The 25,021-nt window shown below is 54.6% G+C and overlaps 1 protein-coding gene across 1 annotated transcript; it reads right to left on the bottom strand.

Moving 5' to 3' along the window:
• LOC116419648 (serum paraoxonase/arylesterase 1-like) lies at window positions 1-23,870 on the bottom strand. The gene is made up of 9 exons (XM_031940768.1): window positions 23,720-23,870; window positions 18,827-18,897; window positions 15,506-15,561; window positions 8,249-8,417; window positions 5,657-5,783; window positions 4,604-4,804; window positions 3,917-3,998; window positions 2,642-2,770; window positions 1-244 (listed from the first exon to the last, which is right to left on the bottom strand). Exons 1-9 carry the CDS (start codon window positions 23,794-23,796, stop codon window positions 86-88), a joined length of 1,071 nt encoding a protein of 356 aa, XP_031796628.1. The 5' UTR covers window positions 23,797-23,870; the 3' UTR covers window positions 1-85.
• Window positions 23,871-25,021: the final 1,151 nt, after the last annotated feature.

The following is a 25,021-nucleotide window of genomic DNA, read 5'->3' as shown; positions in this document are numbered from 1 at the left end:
CCCAATCACACTCCCAACGTGGGCCAGCACTCCTTTTATTGCTTGGTGGGTCCCCCCCACGTCCCCCGGCTCCCAGGAGGGGATGCTAGAGCTGGCAGCGCAGAGCCCGGTGGAAGACGGTGCCGATCAGCAGCTGCCCCCGGTACACAGAGGCCACGGTGCTGCCTTGCAGGACGGAGCCGCCTTCGGCGTACACCTGGCTCACCGAGGGCCTAGAGGAGAGGATGTCCTGCACGCGGAGCACCTGCACACGGGAACCACGGCCAGCACTCAGGCCCTCCTCGGGCTGCTCTGACCCGGCCCGAGGGGCCCCTGAGGACCACTGGCCTCCCCCGGCCTCCCCCGCCTCCCCCACCTGCCCCAGCCTCCCCCACCTGCCCTGGCCTCCCTGCCTTCCTCTCCGGGCTGCATCGGGACAGCGACCCAGTGACCGTGGCTGGACAAGCTCAGGTGTGCACAGACTGGCCCGTCCTCCGGCCCTGGCTCTACTACTTAGCATCTGGGACTGCCCCCCCGTGCCTCAGTTTCCCTATGTGTAAAACAAGTAGGTGGCCCCATGACTCTCGGGCTCCCCAAACTGGGGTGGACTCTGAACCGCTCAGGTCTTGGGCCTCCCAAAGACGACCTGGGAGCCACTAAGGCACCTCCCAGGCCTAAGAGCCGGGGCTCCTTCGGCTCCCGTGGGACCCACTCCCACCCTCATATCTCAATTATCAGCACAGGACCTCCCCAAACAGAAGAAGCCCCGGCCGCTGCGGGGCCGCGTTTGCCAGCCCCGGGGCCAGTCCAGGTCACGCCGGGTGTGGGAGAGCAGCCTCCTGGGCTGGGAGACCCCCAGCAGCTGGGGTGTGGGGGGTGTGGTGGCGAGTGTGCCGGCTCGGCTCCGGGGGCACAGAAGTGAGCAGATGGGCTCCAGGTGGGGCCTTCTCAGGAGCAGCTGCTCAGCCTCTTAGCGGCACTGTCCAAGGCCCCTCCTCCTTCCCTCCCTCTCCTCCTCCTTTCTCTCCTCCCTCCCTCCCCTCTTCCCTCTTCCCTCTCCCTCTCCCTCTCCCTCTCCCTCTCCCTCTCCCTCTCCCTCTCTGTCTCTCTCTCTGTCTCTCTCTCTGTCTCTCTCTCTCTCTCCCTCCCTCCTTCTCTCTCTCCCCTCCCTCTCTCTCTCCCCTCCCTCTCTCTCCCTCCCTTCCTTCCCTCTCCCTCTCCCTCTCCCTCTCCCTCTGTCTCTCTCTCTGTCTCTCTCTCCCTCCCTCCTTCTCTCCCCTCCCTCTCTCTCTCCCCTCCCCTCTCCCTCCCTTCCTTCCCTCTCCCTCTCCCTCTCCTTCTCCCTCTCCCTCCCTCTCCCTCTCCCTCCCTCTCCTCTTCTCTCTTCTCTCTTCTCTTCCTCCTCCTTTCTTCTCCCCTCCCTCTCTCTCCCTTCCTCTCTCCCTCCTTCCCTTCCCTCCCCTCTCCTTCTCCTCTCCCTCTCCCTCTCCCTCTCCCTCTCCCTCTCCCTCTCCCTCTCCCTCTCTGTCTCTCTCTCTCTCTCTCTCTCTCTCTCTCTCTCTCTCTCTCTCCCTCCTTCTCTCTCTCCCCTCCCTCTCTCTCTCCCCTCCCTCTCCCCCCTTCCCCTCTCTCCTTCCTCTCCCTCCCTCTCCTCTCCCTCTCCCCTCTCTCTCTCTCTCTCTCTCTCTCTCTCTCTCTCTCCCTCCTTCTCCCCCCTCCCTCTCTCTCCCCTCCCCTCTCTCCCTCCTTCCTTCCCCTCTTTCCTGTCCTCCCCTCCTCCTTCTCCCCCCCCTCCCTCCCCCCATGGCCCTTCAGGGTTTTGGGGTTAGACTTGGACACTTTATTGGGTCTTATCCAGAATGTTCTAAACAACCCCAGAAAAGGTCGGGAAAGGAATTTGGGTCTGCAGGAAGGCTGGAACAGTGTGGCTCAGCGGGCAGAACACTGGACTTGGAGTCAGAAGAGGCCTGTGCTTAAATCTACCCCAGGGACTTCCTCGTTCGGGACACTAAGCAAGGTTCCCAACCTTCATCACTTCCCCATTGCTACAGGGGTGGGGGGTGGGGTAATGACAGCATCAACTTCCCAGGCTTGTTCTAAAGCTCAAGTGAGGGAGAAAAAAGGGAACGTGCATTTAATAGGCACCTACTACATGCCAGGAGCCAGGAACCAGCTTTACAAACAGTCTCTTCTTGGAGCCTCAAGGCAATCCTGGGAGACAGTTGCTGTTATTACCTCTATTTTACACTTGAGGAAACTGAGGAAGACAAAGTGTGTGAGGCTGTATTTGAACTCGGGTTTCCCTCACTCCGAACCCAGCGATCTATTCACTGTCCCACGACGCTCTGAAACGCTTGGTCACCAGCTGTCTAAATGTGAACCGCCTTGCACAATTATTGGCAGGCAGGTCTCCAGGGAAGGGCCGGCGCTGCCCCGGGCCGGGGAGAGGGAAGCTTCAGAGACCACACTGTCCACTCTAGCTTGATGGGGGGGGGTGCCCCACAAAGTCCAAGACAGAGCAAATCATAATCGGATCCCGCCAGCTGTCTCGCCTTCCCGGCTGAAATAGCGCTTTAAAATCAAACTTCTGCCTTGGCGAGGGGCACGGTTCCCGTTACGGGGGAGATGAAAGGAAACGTCTCCATTTCTTCACAAAACTCACCTCTGATGGAGGCGGGTCCTCGGGGTCATAGAAGAAAATCTTCATGCCGTTGGGATGGCACCCAACCCACACGTCCCCCGTGGTGGGATCCACGGACAAGTTATCCACGAGGGTGTCAAAGGTGAGGGCCTTCCAAAATTGAGACGGGGGAGACAGAGAGGGGGGGAGAGAAAGAGAGACAGAGACAGACACAGAGAGAGAGACACAGAGAGAGATGGGGCCGGGGGGAGAGACAGGCAGTGAGAAAGTAAGAGAGTGATACACACAGAGAGAAACAAAACGTCAGAAGTAGCAGCATTGGACTCGGGGCTTCCCTTTTACGCTCTCCGGAGGGGAGACTAATGCAGTCACAGTTAAGTGAAGGAGGAGCCATCCTGTCATATGATATTTACTGTTGCTCTCCGTTCCCTGGGGTCCTGGTACCCCGAATTCTTTCCTACTCCTTTGGGGAGATCCCGGGTGCAAGAAATTCTCCCCCCAGCTGCTGTGTGAGGGGTGGGAGAGCCCAAGGGTGAGAAAAGGGAGCTTCTGGCCCACCATAGGCAGGGATCCAGAGCAGAGACCCCCTAGGAACAGGTAGAGGCCCTGGGAACCCAGCAGCTGGTGTGATGGGCGGCTAAATCTAAAATTAGACTTAAAAAAGGAGCCCTGGAGCCAATTCAGAGAAAAATGAAGGCTCAGGGAGGAACCCAGGAACACTTCTCTGCCTTCAGTATTTCCTCCCCCCATCCTTGTTGACTCCCAGAGGGGGGCACCGTGAAGCAGCGTAAGTGGGACCCGCTGGGCTGCGAAGGCTGCCCCAGGACGGCCCCCAGGCCGGTTTAGCCTGCGGGAATGACTCCCAAAGCTCGCAGTGTAGTCACTATAGATTCCCGGGCTCCTTTGTTCTCTCCCTTGGCTGCCTTTGCTTTCTGGTCTCTGTCCCCAGGAGGCCTGAGCTTAGTCTCCCCTAGAACTTCCCCGAGCTCATCCATCTGCTCCTTCCCTGTAACCTCCTTGCCCTGGGTCACCCCTCCCCACCCTGGTCACCCCTCCCTGACCTGTTCACCCCTCCCCACCCTGGGTCAGCCCTCCCCACACTGTCCCCCCTTCCCCACGCTGTCCCCCCTCCCCCATGGCTGAGTTCCTCGGGGACCTCATTTTGGGGAAGGGCGAAGCTTGGTTCCCCGCTCTCTGACTCCTCCACCGGGCTTGCTCATTGGCGGCTTCCAGGGCAGACCGCCCGGGGCCTGCTCCATGCTAAAGATGGTGCCTTGGCGGGCAGGCGACTCCTACCTTCAGTGCTTTGAGGCTCCCGTCGGCAAGTCTTTCAAAGATGTGGATCTTGTGACCCAGCAACTCGGCCACGTAAAGGTACCTTTGGGAGAAGACACGGGCCATCAACCCCCCTCCCCCCTCCCCAGAAGGCGCGGGAGCAGCTGCCTCGGCCAGTCTCCTGAGAGCTTCACGCGGTTCTGGAGGACCAGCCGCCCCTGGCCACTTCCCTGGGTCCCCTTCATGGAAAAAGGGCTTGTTTCTTGGCAGAAGACGTGAGCCCCCTGAGCCTCGGGCCCTTGCTGCCGCTGCTCCGGCTGCCGCTCTTCGCCTTCTTGCGGCTGTTCCACTCCCCAGTCGACGCCCGGGGACCCTTAGCTTCCTCCCGGCCAGCCTTCCACCTCTTGCCCGACCACCCATCCATTCCCATCCCCCCTGGCTGCCCATCCGCATCCCCCTCTCCTCCTCCCCGCTCAGGGGAGAACGTGGCCCTCTGGGGCCAGGCCCTGCCTAACCTCGCCACTTGTGGACATACTAAGGCGTGGGCTAGGTAAGCGTTAGCAACGGTGGCGGCGGTCTCTCATTCAGGGGGCCCCAGTGGGGGGGGAGGCGTCTGGCATTAAACAGGCCTGGGAAATTTCTCGAGACCAGTTGGGGGGGGGGGGGGGGGGAGACCCTCCAGGTCGCCGGACCTGAGGGAGCACGTACTTGCCGTCGGGAGAAATGTTGATGCCGTTGGCGAAGTCGAAGCCGGAGGCCACCTGGCGCACGTCCCGCGGGCTGTAGTAAACCACGTTGGACCATTTCAAACCCAAGTACATCTCCCAGGCGCGGAGGGAGGGGTCCGAGAAGTAGTGGTCGTTGGTGGCGTAGAAGTGCTCCCGGCCCACGGCAACGAGGTCGTTGACGCTGCAGAGGAGACACGGGACAGTGTCCGGAGAGGAAAGTCCGGCCGGCGGGCCGCCTAGTGCCGAGCCTTCTTTCCCCACGTGGCTGCCGGGACATTCACAAGGCGGTCATTACACCTGGGTGACCGCTCGCTCTCCGGGGGAAGGGGAAGGGGAAACTTGGAGCGCGAAATCTCACAGAGCGATGTTGAAAACCGTATTTCCGTGCAATTGCAAAAAATAAAACACGATTAAGTTTAAGAACAAAAGAAAAGGAAAAGCACCTAGTAGCTTGCCTATAATGAAAAGCCAGACGGGGCAGGAAAGCAGGGGGTTTGCATCTGCAGGAAATCCCTTGGGCCTCGGGCCAGAGCCGATCGCTGAGCTGCGGACAGGCCCCTCCGGGCTCCCAGAGGGAAGAGGGGCCCTCTCCACGTCAGGCTGGTCGGTGGGCAACAAGAACCAATGTGGGACGGGGAGGGAGGGGCTAGCCCTCCCTGGGATGCCCATTGGCGGGGTGGCGGCTCCCCACCTGCTATAAAGCCTGAGTCTGAAGGGCAGGGATGATGGGATGGAGGAAAGGCCTAGGGCAGCGGCGCAGAGCCGGCTGACTCCGCTGAACTTTGGGGAAGCAGCAACGGAATGAATGGGAAGAGGTGCTGGGGGCCCCGCCCTCGGGGCCCCGCCTTCAGGGCGCTCTCACCTACGTGGCAGGAGCAGGTTTCCCGAGACCCCGGGGAGCTCCTGGAACCTTCCTCTGGCCCAAACTCCGGCCAGGAAGATGCCCACCCCACCTCGGGGCCAAGAGCGGGACTTTGGGGACAGCCCCAGAAGGTGGGGCTTGGGGTGAACCATGTCCCCGCTCGGGCCGTACTTGGGAAGCAGCTCGTGCCGGATTGTTTTCAGGTACAAAAGCGATCTTTCTTCTTCTTGAAACTTAAACAGCTCCACAGTGGTCGAGAGCTGGGGGTGGTTCACCACGAACAGGTACACGGTGTTATCTGAGGGGAGGCACAGAGAGCCCACCATTAGCCCAGCCAGGCTTCTGTGTGGCTTCTGTCTCTAGGGAGCAGTTCTGACCTGCCTCCCTTAGGGCTCCCTTCATGGGGCTCTTCCTGCTTCAGAAGGGAGGGCATCCAATGCCCAGGAAGGGCCAGAGCAGGACAGGACCCTCTGTCCTTGGAGGTTCGAGGCCACAGCAAGGTAGCAGGAAAGCTCCCTGGCAGAAGCAGTGCCTGCCCAGCAAGATGCCCAAGACCTCATGGGACTCTGCTGCCCCTGGGGCCTCCAGTGGGGTGGGGGTGGGGTCTCAGAGAGGCTGCAGGACAGTGAAGCCATTGCCTCATTGCTCCTGTAGATCTGGGGAGAAAACAGGAGGAAACGCTGGGGGGTTGGGGACTCGCATCTTGTACTGGGCTGCTTGAGGGGCAGAGCGTGGTGCCGGCGTGTCTGTGTATGTAGCAGGACTTGCATGAGGGACAGGCTGCCCTGAGCACAGGCAGAGTGTCTGAGACTCAGTGCGGGAGGACAGAGGCACCCAGGGAAGGTTCTTGAGAAAGCGAAATCAGTGGGGGCAGAGGAGGAGCCTGCAGCAGCTCCCTCAGGGTCACGCCTTCTGGCCCCCTACTAAGGCTCAGAGACTGAGAGCTGCCCATCACCCAGCAGGTGTGAAGCAGGATTGAAGCCAGTTCTTCAAAGTCACCCTCGATTTGCAGTGTGAGGGAGGTGACCAGGGTGACAACTCAGGGACCTTTAGTCCAGCCCCTCATTTGGCAGGTGGGAAAACAGGTGGCTGGTGTAAGGTTACCAGGGAGCTACTGGGATACAGAGAGGTTCTCCAGCCCCACCAGATACCTTCTCTGTTCAGCCCCACTGCCTCCAAGGGCGTTCATGACCATAGAGGGGACAAGAATAAGGGGTCGCTCAGGAAGAGCCCCCGAGTCCCGAGGCCTGCCTGGAGACAAGCCAGAAACCAAGGCTCAAAGCTTCGGGGGGGGGGAGAGATGCCGGCTAGTGGGGACCCCTAAGGCAAGAGCAGGACTGCCGGCTTTGGAGGCTTCCCTGAAGTCACTACTGCTGAAGCCCTTCTAGCCACCAAGGAGGAGTGGGAGAAGGGAAAGAGCTGAGAGAGGCCAGAAGAAGAGGTGATGAAGGCATAGAAGGGGCTGCTGCCCAGCCAAGGGAGGATGGAGGGAGCTGGCTCGTGCCCCAAGACACCTTTGAGAGAATATGTGCAGTTCCAGGGAAGGAGCCCAGGTAACAGGGGCTCAAAGACATTGAGTGGAGAGACCCTGAGCCAGCAGGACAGACCAAAGCACTGGTTAGAGAAAGAGCATGAAAAAGGGCTTTCCTTTAATAGTGTTATTTGGATTTATTTTTAGTTTGATTGTCAGATTAAAAGCCAGTCCCAATAGCAAAGTCAAACTAATAAAGATATTCTTAAATCTAGATTACCTGAAGATTTGGGGAATGGACCAATGATTTTTATCTTTGTAGGACTAAAATAATTAAGACTTTTTAAAGGCTATGTTTTCCTTTTTAGTATTAGGGGAGCAGCTCTCTTTTTTCTTGAGTTAGAGAGTAAGTCTAAAGACTAATGGAATCTTGGCTGCTGGAGAATGGAGGGTGACCACTAATTCCAAACCTCAAGTTCCCCTGTATCCCCTGCATCCACTGTAGGGCAAAGAAATCTGGGAGAATATCACTTTGACAGCAAAATGTTGCCTAGAAGAAGCAAACTAGGCATTGTCCAATTAAATTATGTTTAAAACAAGTTCCCTATTTAAAAAAAAAACATTCTTTTCTATTATAAAAATCAGTCTGCAAGTCATTCATTTGTCACTAATTACTGAAGAATTAGTTGACCCAATTTAATCGTGATTTGCTAGCTTTACAATTAAATCATTTTAACTCAAAAATAACAAGTTTCAGAAATTTTCTTATTTCAGATAATTTTAACAAGAGTCAAGAGACCAGAAATGCTGGGGAAGCACTTTTCTGCCAAAGGGGACAGGATTAGGGGAACAAGTGGCTGGTGATGAGGAGAGAGGGGTGCAGCCTCCCCTCCAGGGGGCCCAGACCCTCTGTGGTTGAAAGTGACTACTTCCCACTGAGTTGAGCTTCAATGGCCCCATTTCTGAGCAGCTTCAAGGAGAAGTGGTCTAGCAGATTGTAGTCAGCCCACACCCACACTGAGGGGCCATAAAATTAATTCTGGTAGGGAACTCCTGGACTTTTATAGAAAGGCAAACTTCTTACAGAACGGGGGACATGGATTGGCCCAAAGTCACACAAGTATCAGGGCAGGGATTCAAATTCAGCTTCCCTGACTCCCAACCTAGCCTCAATTTTGACTTGAGTTCCCTATGGCAAGATGTCACAAACATTCATACAATTCTGCCTTGGATGAGGCAGAAATTCTCAACTCTGAGGTCTTAAGGACACCCAAATAACCCTGGTATTTTACCTTCATCTGTGAAGGTGCTGATCCCATGTGGGTTAAGGGAAGTCTTGTCCAGTCCATCCCCATGGATCGGTAGCACCATAGGCTCAGGGTTTTCTTCATTGAGGTCCATCAAAAGTATTTCTCCAGGCTTGTGTGGATCAAAGCTCTTTATTCCTGGATATTTTAACCCCTTTTAAAAAACAAAGGAAATAAGTATAAACAGATTGACCCATCATCCAGGTACAACATCAAAGTCAGATGCACTAGACTTTATTTCTGGGGACTCATTTAGCCACATTCATTGTCCCCTTTTGAGCCCCTCAGGGCTGCCAGGTGAATCACAGCCACATCTAAATATCCCCCCCCCCAATCCCACTGATCTGTTGTAAGGAATCCTAGTGAGTAAGCAATCTTAAGGAAGTCTCAGTCTTGTCTTTTGTGTAATTTCTTTTTGCTGAGAACACAAAAACGTGCTTGCAGTTATCTCACAGAATGCCAGGAAAGCATAAAGAAGGGAAGGGCATTCTTTCTTGTGCATTAACCAGTGAATATTCTTTATGGCCAGCCTGTGTTTACCCCAGAAACCTGGCCAGTTCTTGGAGTAAACACAGTCCTCCTAAAAGAATGAACAAATATTCTCCTTGGTGGGCCTCTTGTGATGCAACATCCTGTACTTGGGAGGCTGCTACATCTCAAGAGGCACATATCAAATGAAAATACTTATCCTGGTGCCTTTTTTGTTCTCAGTCTATAAAAACCCTTTAGTGGAAAGGGACTTGGAGCATTCAGGTAGGAAGTCTTGTACAGCTTGCCTAGAAATGACTCCAGTGGAGACTTTGAATAGCTGTGACCATGAGTCCTCCCAACCAAGGAATTCAGATGTTGGTGCTTCCTCAGAGTGATGATGATGTCTGCTGTGTGTTGTTTGTTTATTATGGTGTCCACTGTGTCTGTTAATTGTCTATTACTTTTATACTATGAGTTTCCTCTTCCCTTCGATCAAGCTTCTGAGCAGGACTAAGTAATATGTTAATACAATATAATAAGTAATAATATTACTTGGGCGATAAAACTTTACCTTTAAGACAATGCCTGTTGAAATGCAAATTCCAAACCTAGATTAATCTTACATCTGCACACAGTAAGTGCTTAATAAATGTGGACAGCAAACAGTCCTGACCACTAGAAAGACCAGCTGGATCTCTCATGAAGATGTCCAGAGATAAACAGGTGAAGGAAATTTTTTTCAGCTGTTGCCAAAGACTCCAGATGACTGACTGGGGAAGCCCTTGGGTCCTCAGACAAGAGACATGAAAGGTGTGGGAGCTGCTGGGAAGGAACATTGATTTCTGGACTTTGCTCCCAGCATATAATAAGAAGTTAGAGGACCTCAGATGATCTGGCAAAGCTGAGAAGACTGAAGGGTGAGTTTATGTCTGTAGGCTTCTCTGTAAAGAGTGACTGGAACAGGAGAAGAAATCAGCTGCTTTCCTCTTAACTAAGAAAAAAAGCCCCAAAATAAAAATGGTTTGAGGACTTCTTTTTAGGAGCATCATGACCTTATAACTCTTGGGAAAAGCTGCTCAGAAATGGGGGCCATTAGGCCCAATTAATCAACTAACATTTGTTAAGCACCTATTGTGAGATGTGCTGGATCTTGGAAATGTCTGGCCCCTGAACAAAAAGGAAGGTAGCTTATGCTCTTAACATGAGGGACCATGCATACATACAAGTCAGCGAGGGAGGGAAGGAGAGTAGAAACAAGCAACTGGGGGTGTGGAGATCTCTGAAAACTGAGGCATGGACATAACTGGGTACAGTTCAGCCCACAAAGCTGATGCTTCATGAGGTCAGAAACATGCTCTTTGACTGGAGATCATATCTACAGGAAATGAGAGTTTGAATCCCTAATGTAGACAGCAGGAGACAATCTGGTTCTTCCCGGCTCCTGTCCCTGAGGCTTGGTGCAGAAGGGCCTCTGGCATCAGTACATATGGTTCTAGAAAAAGAGACTTGTCTGAAAGTAGCTACCCGAGTAACAGCGGGAGGCAGAGCAATAAAAAAGCGACTTGGGATCCCGAAGGGAGATAAAATCATTTGGGTAAAGATCACAGAGGGAGAGATAGAAGCCATCTAGTCATGCATACACCACAGACCATCAGAACAGAAGGTAGGAATAGATGAGAAGTAGAGGAAACAGGCCATACATAAATCTAGGGCAAGAGCAAGATAGACAGGGCGACAACTCCAATGATCCAGACATTTTCTGCTCCTGTCTCTGTTTCGTCTCTCTTTACCCAAAGCAGGAAGCTGTGTATGTGTGTGTGTTTAATTTCTTCATTTGCTATAAGGATAATTTCAGTGTTCAATAGGTGATGAGGGGAACCACCATCTGATTCTCACCAATAAGGAAGAACTGGTTGCTGGAAGAAGAAGTGATAGACATCATTGGAGATGCTACCAGTTCCATGGTCTAACAATGATCTAACAATGGTCTGACCCATCCTCTAGATTTGGGGAGAACAGATGTCAAAAGTATTTGGGGTTTCTTTTTACAATTACAATAGTCACATTCAGATGAATCTCAGACAAGTCACTAAAGATTCTGTGGTTTATAGTCTTTTTCCAGATCATGAAGAGACAGAAGACAAATTCAGATGGAATTTTTGAGTGCAGCAGCAGTTTCACATCATTCTTCTAGAGATTCAGGACAGAGGGCACGTGAGGAAGTGGAAGCAGCAGCAGACAGATATTTTGTGGGAGCCTAATAGTGACTGAAGTCTCCCCTTTCTCACCTTCTATCTGGCATATTAAGAAAAACCAATATGAATAACTTGGAGCTATGCTGAAAGGGCTCTAAAAATACTCGTAACCTTTGGTCCAGTGAGACCATGGTTAAGCCTGTATCTCAAAGAAATCAAAGAAAGATCAAAGGAAAAAGACGTATATATTTATAGATAGATAGAGCTATACATACATACATACACACACATATATACAAAAATATTTATAGCCTTTTTTTGTGGAGGCAAAGGACTAGAAATTGAGGGGATGCCCATCAGCGGGGAAATGGCTGAACAAGTTATGGTATATGAATGTAATAGAATGCTATTGTGCTGCAAAAAATGATGAGCAGGCAGAGGCAGAGTCTGGAGCAGTAGCAAGATCAGCTCAGGGTCCAGGAGGGAGGTAGAAAGCATTTGGGTAAAGATCACAGAGGGAGAGGGGGAAACTATATTGTCATCAGCATATATCACAGATCACCAGGACAGAAGGAAGAGATAGATGAGGAGCTCAGGAAACAGATCACAAGAAAAACCTGGAAAGACATAGATCCTGAGTGAAGTGAACAGAACCAGGAGAACATTGTTCACATTAAAGGGAACACTGTACACTGAACAACAGTGAATGGCTTAGCTACTCTCAGCAATACAAAGATCCAAAACAATCCCAAAGGACCTATCCATCTTCAGAGAAAAAACTGATAAGAATCTAAGGACAGATGGAAGAATATTATTTTTCACTTGCTTTTCTGTTTTATTTTCTTGCACAAAATGACGAATATGGCAATATACTGTACAGGTATAATCCATATCAAATTGCTTACCATCTCAGGGAGGGGGCAAAAGAGAGAGGGAGAGAATTTGGAAAAATAAATTAGTTTACCATACTATTTAAATAAAATATTCAAAATAACAATACAAATTTACTTTAAAAAGAAATACACATGGCTTTTTCAATGGAAATGAAATCGAAGAATCTCCATTACCATCTGTTTTGCTGCTGGATCACCAGACCTTTCCTTGTGACTTGCAACTGGAGTCTCTTATATGTGAAATCTCTCCCATTAAAATGTGAATTCTTGGAGAACAAGGTCTTTCTTTTCTATTTATATCCCTGGCACTTAGCATAATACTTTAAATATAATAAGTGATTAGTAAATGATTTTTCATAAAAAAACAAAGTCCATGGGAATGACTGAGAGATCCATGGAGATTTCACTCCCCTTTCTTTCCCCTTTTGTATTTATTGCATCTTGCCAGTGGCTGGCATCATTTCCTACTAAATGATTCTCTGCCTTTCCATTTTAGCTCTGCCCTGTAGTTTAATAATGGTTTTTCTAAGTAAAGATAATTTTAATAACCTCTTGAGTTCATTTCTTTGCTAGGAGAGAAGAGGCAGCGGCGATTCAGCTTAGTTAACTCAGATTAACCCAGGACTTTATAGGGTTGGGAAGCCAACTCTCAGCTGGAGACCCAAGGTTCTTTGGACCTCATAAAAGTGCAGAGCTTTCATGGATTTATTAACAATTTTTAAAAGGTTTTTTAACTTAAAAAAAAGACATATGGAACTGAGTCATGCCTTAGGCAAAAACAAAACAAAACAAAACAAAACAACAAAACAACAACAACAACAACAAAACCCAAAAACCAACCTCCAAACCCAAAACCAACTTTGCAAGCTAATTTCTAATAACTTTTTAGTAGAATCTCTGGGGTTCTCTAAGTATACCATCATATCAGCCATCATATCAGAGTGATAGTTTGCTTTCCTCATTGCCTATTCTTATTCCTTTAATCTCTTTCTCGACTCTTATTGCCAATGCTAGCATTTCTAATACAATATGAAATAGTGACGGTGATAGTGGGCAACCTTGTTTCACTCCTGATCTTATTGGGAAGCAAGCTAATTTCTGTAGAGCCAATAGTGATGTTTCCCATGGAGCCCTTGGACTTTTTCCATGTCTGCACCAAAAAAAGGGAGAGGGCAATAAGGTGGATCTCATAGAAAGATCATGTCCTGAGCTGCCGCAGGGTTTGCAGACGAGTGTGATCAGTTCCCTTTACTCCCCCGAAGAGGAGAAATTCTGGGGGACTCAGGTGATGTTTGCAATCCAGCTGCTAATGGCAGCACCATTTACTGGCCAAGTTATCCTCCACAGTGACACCTGCTGGCTGATCACTAGAACTCCATAGGGAAGTCAGCCCAGATGACAGAAAATACTAAAGAAGAAAATCTGGACCCAAAGGGAAATAACTCCAGTGATACAGGATGGACACTTTAAAGAGACCTTGTGGATGCACCAATCTGCCTCAGCTATTAAAAACGCAACCCTGAGTTATTTTTTAAAGCCCATTATTAAAAGAAAATGTAATGAAGAGAAAAGCCAGGACAGTTGCCAAGAGCAGTAACAAAGCAGGGATCATTCTCTGCCACAGTGGCAACCCTGCTAAAGTTCAGTTTGTTCTGGATGGTGAAGCAATCTGTGACAGCAAGTCCGGCGCACCCCCTCCTTCCCTTCCTCGCAGGCTCCTCAAAGTCTTCAGCTGCTCAATTGTGGCTTCAGCATCCCTTACAGCCCTGAGAGGGACCCAGCAGCCATCTAGTTACCCCATACATGAACCCCCCACTCCAGTAGCTCTGACCAATCATCAGCCTCTTCTTGATGACCCCAAGGAGGGTGACCCCACCAGCTCTTATCATAGCTCTCATGGGACAGTTCCTAAAGCTAGGATTTCTCCTGACATTCAGTGCCCTCCCTCTTCTTCTGCATGAACCCCCTCAAATCCATGACCTTGGCTTCCTCTTTGGACAGTCATTTAGCTTCAGATCCTCTTTCCTTTTTGGTCTCATAGCTCGTCCCCCATATCCTACCCATTTTGGGTTTTATCCTTTTACCCCTCAGACGGGCCGCCTTCCTGGTGCAGACCCCAGACAGCTGCAGTGGTCACTTCCTGCCTCAAGTTTCTTCCTGCTTCAGTCCAATCTCCCTTCAGCCACCAAAGTGCGAGCACATCTGACCATGTCCCTCTGCCTCTTACTCAATAAACTCTGGTAACTCTCTATGGCCTCCAGGATCAAATACCCATTCTTCTGGAATTCAAAGCCCTTTATCACTTCTCCCACCCTCACCTCTTTTCCCAAGCTTCTTCCCCCTCACTCCCATGTCTTTCAGTGCCCTTGACCTTCTTCCTGTTCCATGTCCTCACTAGCCTGGAACTCTAACTTATGCCAACCTCCCGACTTCCTTGGAGTTCAAGATACCATCCTGCCTTCAATGGGAAGCGTTCTTTCTCCTCCAGGCCAGGAAGGATGAAGGGAGATCTTTGGGCGGGGGGGTGGGCTAGACTTTGGCATTAGGGTTAGACGTGGGAAGTGGGAGCTCCTGCCATCACCTCCTAATAGTCCAGGAAAGAGGAAGATCTAGGGCTTCTGTGGGAGTCAGTCACAGGCTCTGACGGCTGATTGGCTGTGGGCAGGGAGCGAGAGGGAAGCATATTGGGTGTGGATCTGTGGGCTGCAAGGGGCCCTGGGCAGGGACAGGGGGTCCGGGCAGGAATGGACTGAGGGGAGAATCTGTAAATTCTGTTTCAAGCATGTTGAATTCAAGCTGCTGGCAAGAGAAGCGGGGATACCCGTTCATATTCCATCTTTCCATGTTCTATGTGACCTCCCAAAGTCACATAGGGCAGCTGTGATGATGTGTGGAGGGAAGCATTGTCTGGGGAGCCCTCCCTCCCCTTGATAATCCTCCCTCCCCTTGATAGTCCTCCCTCCCCTTGATAGTCATCCCTCACCTTCATAGTCCTCCCTCCCCTTGACAGCCCTCCTGGCTCTCACAGCAATGGGTCTCAGGGGACAGACTGGGAGGGAACTGTAGCAAGACCAGGAGATGGAAGAAGAGGAGGAAGCAGCCTGAAGTAGGATGGGCCCCTCCACTTTGGCAGATCGAGAGAGGTGATGGCCCCCCACTCTTTCTCTCAGAGTGATTATGATGGGGAGCACTGCTGCGCTGCTGGTGCCTGGGAGGGTGAGGAGGAAGAGCTACCCTGACGCCCAATGGACCTGGTTGAGTGAGACAGCCCCCTTGGACCCGTGTGGGAAAGGTGCGTGGCGCCTTGTGGGACTCAGAAGCTGGCGCTGCGCTCTGTGGGCTGGGGTGGGCTTCTGGGTTCTTCTTCCCTTCTCATCTTTGGGCCATTAGTTCTGCCACTGGGTTTCCCATAAAGACTTGGGGTCCTAACCAGCCCTTTGACTTGTTATTTAGGAGGGAGAGAGACTTGGGGAGGAGAGGAGACACCCCCCCAAAAAAACCAGCTCCTTCTGGGAACCAGTGTGAGGCTGGAAAATGAGGAGGTGGGCTGAGCAATGGGTTCAGTTACGGGCAGTTAGCTGTGTCTTCCCCCGGGACAAGAGCAGTCCACCTGCTGACTTCCTACTTCCCTGGCAGTTGACACCTTGCTTCCCTGGCAGCTGGCACTTGAGGGGGACACTCACGCAGCTCAGGAAGGCCAGGCCATGGGGGAGGATCTCCAGGTCTTCAGAACCAGTTTCTGCAAGAGAACAGATTCAAGGTGAGCTGGGGGGGGGTTGTGAGGGACATGGAGAGAACCTGGAGGGTCCGACTGAGGCTGGTTCCCTCCGCTATGGGGCTGAGAGGTGCGGAATCCCTCCTCCACAAGGCCAGAGGGTGGGAACAGCTTGTGATCACCCCCACTTTCCTGAAGGTCTGAGGAGGGACCCCACACAGAACTGGAGGTGGCAAGTATTCCCAAGGTCCCCAGTGAGCACATGGTTTGACAGAGAGATGTTGGGGGGGTTGGAGTGTGGACATTGCCCCAGATGACTCTGTGGGACTGGAGTTCTAAGGCTGCTGCACTGCTCACTCGTGCCTTACCTCCAGTCTTAAATGTGGGCGCTCCAGATCTCCTAGCACAGTCACACGGAGGGATCACACACACTTACACACACACACAGTCACACTCACATACACACACATACAGTCACACTCACACTCATACACACACATTCACACTCCCAGTCACACTCACATACACACACAGTCACACTCACACACACACACTCCCACATGCAATCACACTCACACACACACGCTCACACTCATACACACACACTCACTCCCAGTCATACTCACATAGTCACATACACAGTCACACTCATACCCACACTCACATACACAGTCACACTCACACACACACATACACTTATCATTATGAAGTTGTGGGTCCAGCACTTGCTTTACCATAATAGACAGTAAGACCCGTGTCCATGCCGCCAGCCTCCACAGAGTCCTCCCTCCTCACTCTCCTCGTCCTCCCCACTCGGTCCTCCCCAGCCTTGCTTGTCCCTGTCCCTGCCCCTGCCCTACTACTTTTGCTTCCAAAGAGCGGCCTGGAGCCCAGCTGTTTCCTTGAGTATCACCTAAGTGTGACTTGGTGGCCAGAGGAATTCCCAGATTTTCTGGCTCCCAAGGTCCAGGCGGGGGCTGACCCTGGGATTTCAATGATGTCGGGGGTCCTGGGCACGGGCGCTCTCTCTCCAGAGGCAGTGGGCACCCCTCCCCCCCCCAGCCCCTCATTGCCTGGGCCCTGAGAAGGGTCCTGCAATCTGTGGCTCAAAGGCAAGAGACCATGGAGGGCCATGCTCAGGCTCCCCCAATTCCTGCTGCAGCAGTGGGAGCCTGGACCCAACCCTGTCTAGGAAGAGCTTGGAAAGGTCCGCACCCAGAGCTTCCGGCAGTGGCTGGACACAGGCCCCTCAGGAGCGCCCCAGAGCCCGCACTGCATCATGGGGAGCTTCAAGCAACTTTCCGGGCACTAGGGGCTCCCCCGGCCATTTGTGACTGTAGGACCTCAAACAGCAGAGACGAAGCCGGGAGTGGAAAGGACCCGGTTTCTTTATGAAGCGCTATGGGGGCCAGAGGGAGGGACCTATGCGGGGGGGGGGGGGGGGGGATTTTCTGCCCAAACTCTGCCCAGAGAATGGGGAGGGTCGGTCAGCATCAGTGTGGGGTCAAGGAGGAGCCTTCTCATTTCCTCCAGCCCCCAAAGGCGGTGCCTTCAGGGCCCGAACCTGGAGCAGCTCCTCCCTTCTCGGGGAGCCCTCCCCCACCCTGCTCTCTAAAACAGGGACATGGTCAGAGTCGGGGGGGGGGCAGCGAGCGTGCTTTGTGATGCGGCTGCCGGGACCCCGAGAACTCCCAGGGGAACCTCTGACTCTGTGCCCTTCACTAGGCACCTCTCTGTCGGCCCTGCTCTGGGCACTTCTGGCCTCTCAGCCCACTCAGGTCTCAGCTTCCCGGAGCTCCAAAAGCAGCAGGTCATGGGAGTCAGTGCGCCCGAGGGGGGCTTCCCCTGCCCGAGGGTCCTTGGGAGAGCTCCCTGAGAGCATCTGTTCTCAGTGCTCAGAGATGCCCTGCGTTCACTTCCAAGTCCTTGGAAGCAAGTCCTTCCAAGACCAAGACACTTGCTGCATCCCACACAAGTCAGCATGGGTGTGTGTGAGTGTGTCTGTGAGTGCATGTGTGTGAGTGTGTGTCTGTGTGTGTGTGTCTGTGTAAGTGTGAGTGTGTGTGAGTGTATGTGTATGCGTAAATGTGTGTGTCTATGTGAGTGTGAGTGTGCACATTATTTGTGTGCACATGTGTGCATTGCACACTGTGTGCACAGGGCTGTAGGTGAACGCAGCGTGCTCCCTGTGTGCACACACATCGGGCACGCCATGTACACCCAGATATGCACACGTGTATGTGCTGATTGTGCATGTGCATACCCTGTGAGTGTATGTATGTGTAAGTGTGAGTGTGTGTGAGTGTATGTGTGTGTGAATGTGTGTGTCTATGTGAGTGAGTGTGCACGTTATTTGTGTGCACGTGTGTGCATTGCACACTGTGTGCACAGGGCTGTAGGTGAGCGCAGCGTGCTCCCTGTGTGCAACCACATCAGGCATGCCATGTACACCCAGATATGCACACGTGTGCGCGCTGAGTGTGCATGTGCACGCCCTGTGAGTGTGTGTATGTGTAAGTGTGAGTGAGTGTATGTGGGTGTGTGAATGTGTATGTCTGTGTGAGTGTGCACGTTACTTGTGTGCATGTGTGTGCATTGCACACTGTGTGCACAGGGCTGTAGGTGAGCGCAGCATGCTCCCTGTGTGCACACACATTGGGCACGCCATGTACACCCAGATATGCACACGTGTGTGCTGAGTGTGCATGTGCACGTCCTGTGAGTGTGTGCATGTGTAAGTGTGAGTGTGTGTGAGTGTATGTGGGTGTGTGAATGTGTATGTCTGTGAGTGTGAGTGTGCATGTTACTTGTGTGCATGTGTGTGCATTGCACACTGTGTGCACAGGGCTGTAGGTGAGCACAGCATGCTCCCTGTGTGCACACACATTGGGCACGCCATGTACACCCGGATATGCACACGTGTGTGCTGAGTGTGCATGTGCACGTCCTGTGAGTGTGCCTGATGCCCTTTGCAGCAACGTGTGTGTACATGTGTGTGCATGTGTGTGTTCTGTGGGCATGCATGTGCTTGGGACCATTTCCCCAAGTGCCCCCCAGACCCCCTCTCCCCCCCACTCCGTCCTCCCCTCCCGTCTCTGCTCTCCCTGCATCCCTGTAAACAAGAGCTTCTTGTGACTTTTGAACTCCCCGAGTCACAACTGGCCAGGCCGTGTAAACAGGCCCAGGTCCGATTGTGAAATGCCCGGGCTCTGCCGCTCCCCGGCTGGCAGCCTCCCTGGAAGCCCAGTTCCATAAGCAAACAGTCCCACCGGGCCGGCCCGGAACGTACCGATGCCTTTGATGAGCTGGCAGTGCGGAAGTTCCCGGGGCTTCACTTCTCGGGACGCATTGAACCGGGCCCTGAGCAGGAAGCAGACGGAATGTCATCAAGTCAGTGTCAACATGTGAAATCACGTCATTCATGGCCCTGCTCTAATCACTGCCCTGCCCGGCCCCATGGAGTCCGGCACCTGGGCCTCGGGCCTGGGGGGGGGAATGTCCTGCCTCAGGACACAGGGCAAAAGCCCCTCTGAGGACGAGCCTGTGAGCTTCCGGGCGGGCAGGGAGGTCAAACAGGCGGCCCTAGCTAAGGTGCCCTGGGGCAGGAGGCTGAAGGGCAGAGAGGGCAGCTCCTGAACGACAGCACAGGAGGGTCTCAGGCAGTAGCTGTGGGGGAGGCAAAGGAGATGGGGAGGAGGCGGGCGCAAGAGTGGCTTTTGTGGCTGGGCACAGGAAACATGGGGGAGCCGGTTTGGAGGGAGGGCTCAGAGTCTGCCTGAAGGGCCCCCCAGGGACACTATAGAGCCGTACCAGCCTCCCCCTCGGCAAGGGGCCTGGAGCGCAGGAGATAATGGCAAAGGGCTCGGGAGAGGTGGTGTCCATCTACGCTCTGCAAGGTCCTAAGGAAGAGGCCCTCAAGGAGGGGTCTTCACAGAAGGGGCCGGACCACGGCCTCCAAGGGCAGGGCCCAGCTGGATGAGGGGCCAGAAGGCTCAGCAGGAGGTGGAAGGAGGGGAATGTCCTTGGGCAACAGGCGGAAGAGGGAGCTGACTGGGGAGAGAGAATCCTTGGTGGGAGGAGCAAAGGGAGGAGAGGGTAAGATCAGCCATCCGAATTCTGGGTGAGCCGGGCAGTCAGGGAGACTCTTCTGGGTCACTGAGCTAAGCTATCAGCTTTGCTGGAGTCACCGAGAGGCGGGGGAGGCGATCTCTTCCAACCCACTCCTTTTATAGGAGAAGAAATGGAGGCTCTGGAAGGAAAGGGATTTGGCCACAGCAGCCATAAATGGCAACTGTGTGATGGGCAGGGAGATGGCCCTGGACAAGGGACGCCCGGTGGGAATGGCAGGAGGCCAGGGGGACTTCTTAAGGGCCGGCCTACAATGGAGTCAGCCAGCTTAGAATGGGCTGGGTTAGCCAGGCAGCAGAAAGTGGGGCCGGGGAGCATCCCAGCTGCTTGTCAAGATGGTGCTCCTCCACAGAGCAGGAGAGCGAAGAGGGGGCAGCGCCTCCCCCTCAGACTCGTCCTTTGTGGCTCCTCACTAGGGCTGTGTCTCTCTTAGGGACCCATTGGCCACTGCAACCAGACCCCAGCCAGGTCCCGTGTGTGAAGTGTGTGCTCGGTGCTGGGCATGAAGGTGCAAGGGGAAAGGGGCCTGTGTGCTCCCCGCCCAGAGCTCCCATCGGGGCCCGTGTGCATGCTGGGCGCTGCCGGGGGCTGAGAGCATCCAGGGAGGGCCCAAGGGCCACAGGGATGAGAATTCAGGAGCCCTTGCAGATCTAGAAATCAGGAAAGTCCTCAAAGAGGAGGTGACAGGCCAAGCCCCCGGAGGGGGGGAGCCATGGCAGACACAGCAGGTGGGCAGAAGTGGGCAAGATGAGGTGGAACTGGGAGCGCCGGCGCTGGGCCTAACGAGAAGATTCAGGAAGGGCGCGTGAGAGAGAAGGCGAGAGCAGGGAGTGTCCAGCTCGTCTTAGAGACCAGAGGGAGCCCCTAAAGATGCAGGGACTGGATGGATTTGGACAGAGGACACTAGTCAGGGAGGACAGATAGGATGGGATTGCAGTCAGGAGAGGGGGGAGGGAAAGGGAGACGGAGAGAGAGAGAGACAGAAGAGAAAGAGAGACAAAGAGACAGAGAGAGAGAGAGACAGACAGAGAGAGAGAGACAGAGACAGAGACAGAGACAGAGAGACTAGAGACAGAGACAGATAGAGACAGAGAGAGAGACAGGATGTGAGGAATGGAAGAGCAAAGGTTCTAAGACAGAGTTGGGGGGCAGGTCTTGAGGCTGCAGAGGTTGATGGATACCAAGATATTTCCATGGCACTTTGAGGTTTAAAAAATAATTTCACAAAACCCAAATGAAGTCGGGGGTGTGAGCGTGACAGTTCCCATCTCAGATGGGGGGCGAGTCAGCAGTAGAATTGGGGGATGGAGGAGGGCAGGTTTTGGGGTCCCCTGCTTCCCTCTGCCTTTTTTCTCTGCCTCAATCCAAGAACATCCCCACTCAATGAGCAGGAACTGAGTTTTCTTTTGTCTTTGTTCTTCAGCACCTGACTGTAGTACACAGCAGAGGATTAATGAATGTCTGCTGGATGGGGGTGAGTTTGAGCCTCCCTCCCCTGTGATTTCCAGCCTGAAGCACCAGGGAAAGCTGGGATTGGATTGGGAGGTGTCCCCAAGGGGGGGGGCAGATAAAGGCTGTCGTGCTTCCCCCTCTCGGTTTTAGACCAGGCTCCAGCCATTTCATTTCCAGCGCCCCTCTCCCCAGTTATATACTTAATCAAGTCCTCTCTGGTTCTTGGTTCCTCCTCTGTAAAATGGGGTCATTCCAGCACTCCCCCGGCACCCCCAGACCACAGCCTTGACTCCAGCTTGCCCTTCCAGCCTCCTAGACAACATACACCTCTTGGCTCTTCGACTGGGCCTGGCTGACGGTTCTAGAGGTCTCTGGGCCCTGCCCTTTCGGAAGGACCCTGGACAGGGCCCACCTTCCAACCTGCAGCAAACGCCTCCTGCTTCGTCCCTCCTAAAACCTTCCTTCTTCCGTACTTGGTCACCAGATCCCCTCCTCCTGTCAGAGATGAAACCCAAGACCTGTGGGACCGTAATTACCGGCTAGAAAGCTTGTGGAACTCCCCTTACCTTGACCTTGGTCATGACTCAGCTCAGGTTCCCACTGTCACAGCTCCAAACCAACTAGAGCACGGCCCTGCCGGCAGGAATAAGCCTGGGCACATGCTGGAGGTCCGGGCTAATCCCAACAGGAGGAAAGAAGAAGGAAGGGGAAGGGGGCAGAAGGAGGGGAGGAAGGGGAGGAGGGAGGGAAGAGAGATGAGCAGGGAGGGGATGCCAAGAGGGGGGAAGGTGGAAGGGAAAGGAAAGGGGAGGGAGAGAGGGGAGGAAAAAGAGAAGGAGAGGGGGAGGGGAGGGAGGAAAAGGAGAATGGAGGGGGAAAGGGAGAGGAAAAAGGGAGAGGGAGGGAGGAAAGGAAGAGGAGGAAGAGGGGGAGGGAGGGGAGAAGCCTTGTCCTGGTCTCCCACCCTTCCAAGCCTGAGCCGTGGAGGAGGCAGGAGGGCAAGGAGGCTCCAGGTTCAGGAAGGAGCTGGAAGCTTCTGGCCATTTCCCTCTTCCCTATGGCCAGGCAGCCGTGGCATTGAGGGGACAGCTCTGGGCAGCTAAGGAGCACCAGAGTGCACAGAGCCGCAGCCTCGGGGTTGGGAAGGCAGCAATTCTAATTCTGTCTCAGACACCGCTGGTTGAACCTGGGCCAGTCACTTCACCCCGTTGCCTCAGTTCCCCATCTACAGAACTAGCTGGAGAAGGGAAAGGCAGAATGCTCTGGTCTCTGACAAAACTCTGCGTGGGTTCGCCAAGAGTCGCTCGTAACTGAAGCACAATTTGGGAGCAAGCAGGCCTTTCTTCAGTAGATGGAGTCCTTCTTCCCTGAGCTGTGGCCATGGGAGCCACGGGGCAGAAGACCTCCCAAGGGATGCTCACTGGGTCACCCTACTCCCCGTCTGGGACCACCAGGGGGCAGGCAGCTGCTCTGCCAGAAGGATGGGCTGGGTACAAGGACTGCTGGAAGGGAGGCGCTCCATTTCTGGAGCCTCTGGCCACCGGGACAGTCTGCGCTGCCCAGTTTTAGTCCCACTGCGTCTGGGCTCTGGCACCGTGTGGGCACTCTCCTACTCTCAGGCCCGTAAGCTAGTCTGCCCCACCTGGGGTCGGCCCGTGGGAGGCTGTGAACACATCTGGATGGGCCCCTCCTCACCCTGTGCTTCCAGGCTTGTGAAAAAGTTCTTCACTCTGGGAGCAGGGCCAGAGCCCACCTGAACCACCTCGGGGCCTCGGAGCAGAGCGCCCGGCCCCGGAAGAGCTTCCCGCTGGGAGGACAGGGAGGCTGCCCTTGCCCTTGGCTGTGGACAGCCCACAAACCATCCCCATTCTGTATTGCTTGGCCCAGAAGAGGAAGTGCGACCCTTGGAGGGGTGGAGGCTGAGAGCCCCCAAGGGCCAAGGAGCTCCTGCCTTGGAGGGGTGGAGGCTGAGAGCCCCCAAGGGCCAAGGAGCTCCTGCCTTGGAGGGGTGGAGGCTGAGAGCCCCCAAGGGCCAAGGAGCTCCTGCCTTTCCCAAAGTGTCAGCCAGATTCCGGGGGCCCTTCTCTCCCACTGTTCTGGGCAGCTGGCCCCGTGCTGGCCCCTGCATGATTTGGCGTCGGCACCAGGGCCGTCTCCTGATAGCTCTCTATCCTCCAGGAATCTGTTACAGGAGCAGGTCCGGGCTGGTGGTTGGGGAAGGGGAGGAGGTGGGAGGCCGAAAGCTGCCAGTCCCTGCCCTTCCCCTAGGAGTGACTCCTGGAGGCCGCTTTCCCCTAGTCCTGGGACGCTCTGACAGGGACGCCCCGGGGCCACCAAGCACAATCTGTGGGCCTGCGCTGGGTCGGCGGAGTTCTCCCTGTGGTCTCAGGCTAACGCTGCCCCTCCACCCCAGGCCATCCCACCTCCCCTTCTCTGTAGCTGGGCCCAGTACTGAGCTGCTGAACCCTCGGCTTCCAATCCGTTCCTGCGGTCTTCCTGCAAGGGGCGGCCTCCCTCACACAAACCCACGCGGGCCCACGGACGCGGTGCGTCCCGGTGTCGGCCCCTGCCCCCCGTCCAGCCGCCACTCGCGGCCGCTCACCGGAAAGCCGCCCGTCTCTCCGCCACCAAAGCCAGCGCCAGGACCGAAAGGGTGAGCAGCAGCAGCCCCCGCGCCATGGCCGAGCCCTCTGGGTTCCTGCCTAGGAGCTGCTGGGGCAGATGGAGGGGCTGGAATGGTGCGGGGAAGGAGATGGAGGCGGCCTCCCCGCCCCTGCCCGGCCCCCAGCCCGGCCCCCAGCTCCAGGTGCCTCTCTGGCCCCGCCCCCTCGCATCCCGGCCCGTCCAGCTGTCCAAGGTTCCCGCGGGTTTCGGCCAGCGCGCTCTCCGGGGCAGCGCCCTGGCAGGCCCGCAAGGCCGGGGGCTGGGGCTGACTGTGGAAAGGACCTCGTGGGCCCCGACGGAAGAGCTGGGCCGGGCCGTCCTGCTTCGCCCACCGGGCGCGATCCCGAGCCCAAGAAGGAAGTCGGAGAGAGAAGTTTAAGCTCCGCGGCCCGGACTCCGCTATGTTCCAAAGGCATCAGAGCTCTTGGGGAGGGCGGAGGGAGAGGAGCGCAGGGGAGGAGGGGAAGAAGAGAGGAGAGGAAGAAGAGGGACGAGGGAAAGAAGAGGAGAGGGGGAAGAAGAGGGAGGGGAAAGAAGAGGGAGGGAAGAGAGAGGAGGGGAAGAAGAGGGACGAGGGGAAGAAGAGGAGTAGGGGGAAGAAGAAGGAGGAGGGCAAGAAGAGGGAGGAAGGTAGTCACTCCACCTCAGCTTCCTCGGTGTCAGATGAGGTGGATTCCAGCAGGGCTCCGGCGGGGCTGTTCTGAGAATCCAGATGTTGTTTGTCCGGTGGCTGGCGCGGCAGAGCGTGGGCTCGTGTCCTGCCCTCCCTCTTAGCGATGAGCACGAGGAGTTTGCTTTGGATCGGGGTTAACCCTGGGCTCTGACCGGGCTGGGCTTGGGCTGGGCTCAGGCCCACCCGCCGCAGTCTGAAGCCGGCCTGACGATGTGCACGGGGCGGGGGGAGACAGGGGGAGGGGGTAGTATTTGCAGGCCCCAAGACTCGGAGGGAGTTATCAAGTCACTAGCGGGCCAGGGTCCGAGGAGGCTTCAACAGGCGAGCACGCCGGGCTTAGTCAAAGAAGCAGGCCTCCGGCGGCGGCGTGTCCAGGACCGAACGCCTGCTTCTTCCAACCGGCTTCTCCGGGTCCCGGGGGCGAGGTCGCGTCTGTTCAGAGAAGCCTCGGGGTGTGAGCGGAGGAGCACGAGGCTGGGGTCCCCAGGCTGACTCGGGAGCCCCAGAAACCAGTGCGAGTTTGACTGACGGGGACGCTTGTAGTGTCCAAGGATAATCGGGACAAAT

Source organism: Sarcophilus harrisii, chromosome 5, assembly GCF_902635505.1.
Source record: "Sarcophilus harrisii chromosome 5, mSarHar1.11, whole genome shotgun sequence".
Taxonomy (NCBI): Eukaryota; Metazoa; Chordata; class Mammalia; order Dasyuromorphia; family Dasyuridae; genus Sarcophilus; species Sarcophilus harrisii.
The sequence above is the reverse complement of the archived record's forward strand: the minus strand, read 5'-3'. Positions and strand labels throughout refer to the sequence as shown.

Bases quoted from the DNA above. Each gene is read 5' to 3' on its own strand.
- LOC116419648 (XM_031940768.1), bottom strand. From the start codon at position 23,796: ATGGCGCGGGGGCTGCTGCTGCTCACCCTTTCGGTCCTGGCGCTGGCT. The intron at 3,999-4,603 runs GTACGTGCTCCC...CTTCTCCCAAAG, and splicing joins AACATTTCTCCCGACGGCAA to GTACCTTTACGTGGCCGAGT. The intron at 245-2,641 runs GTGAGTTTTGTG...TCCCGTGTGCAG, and splicing joins AGGACCCGCCTCCATCAGAG to GTGCTCCGCGTGCAGGACAT.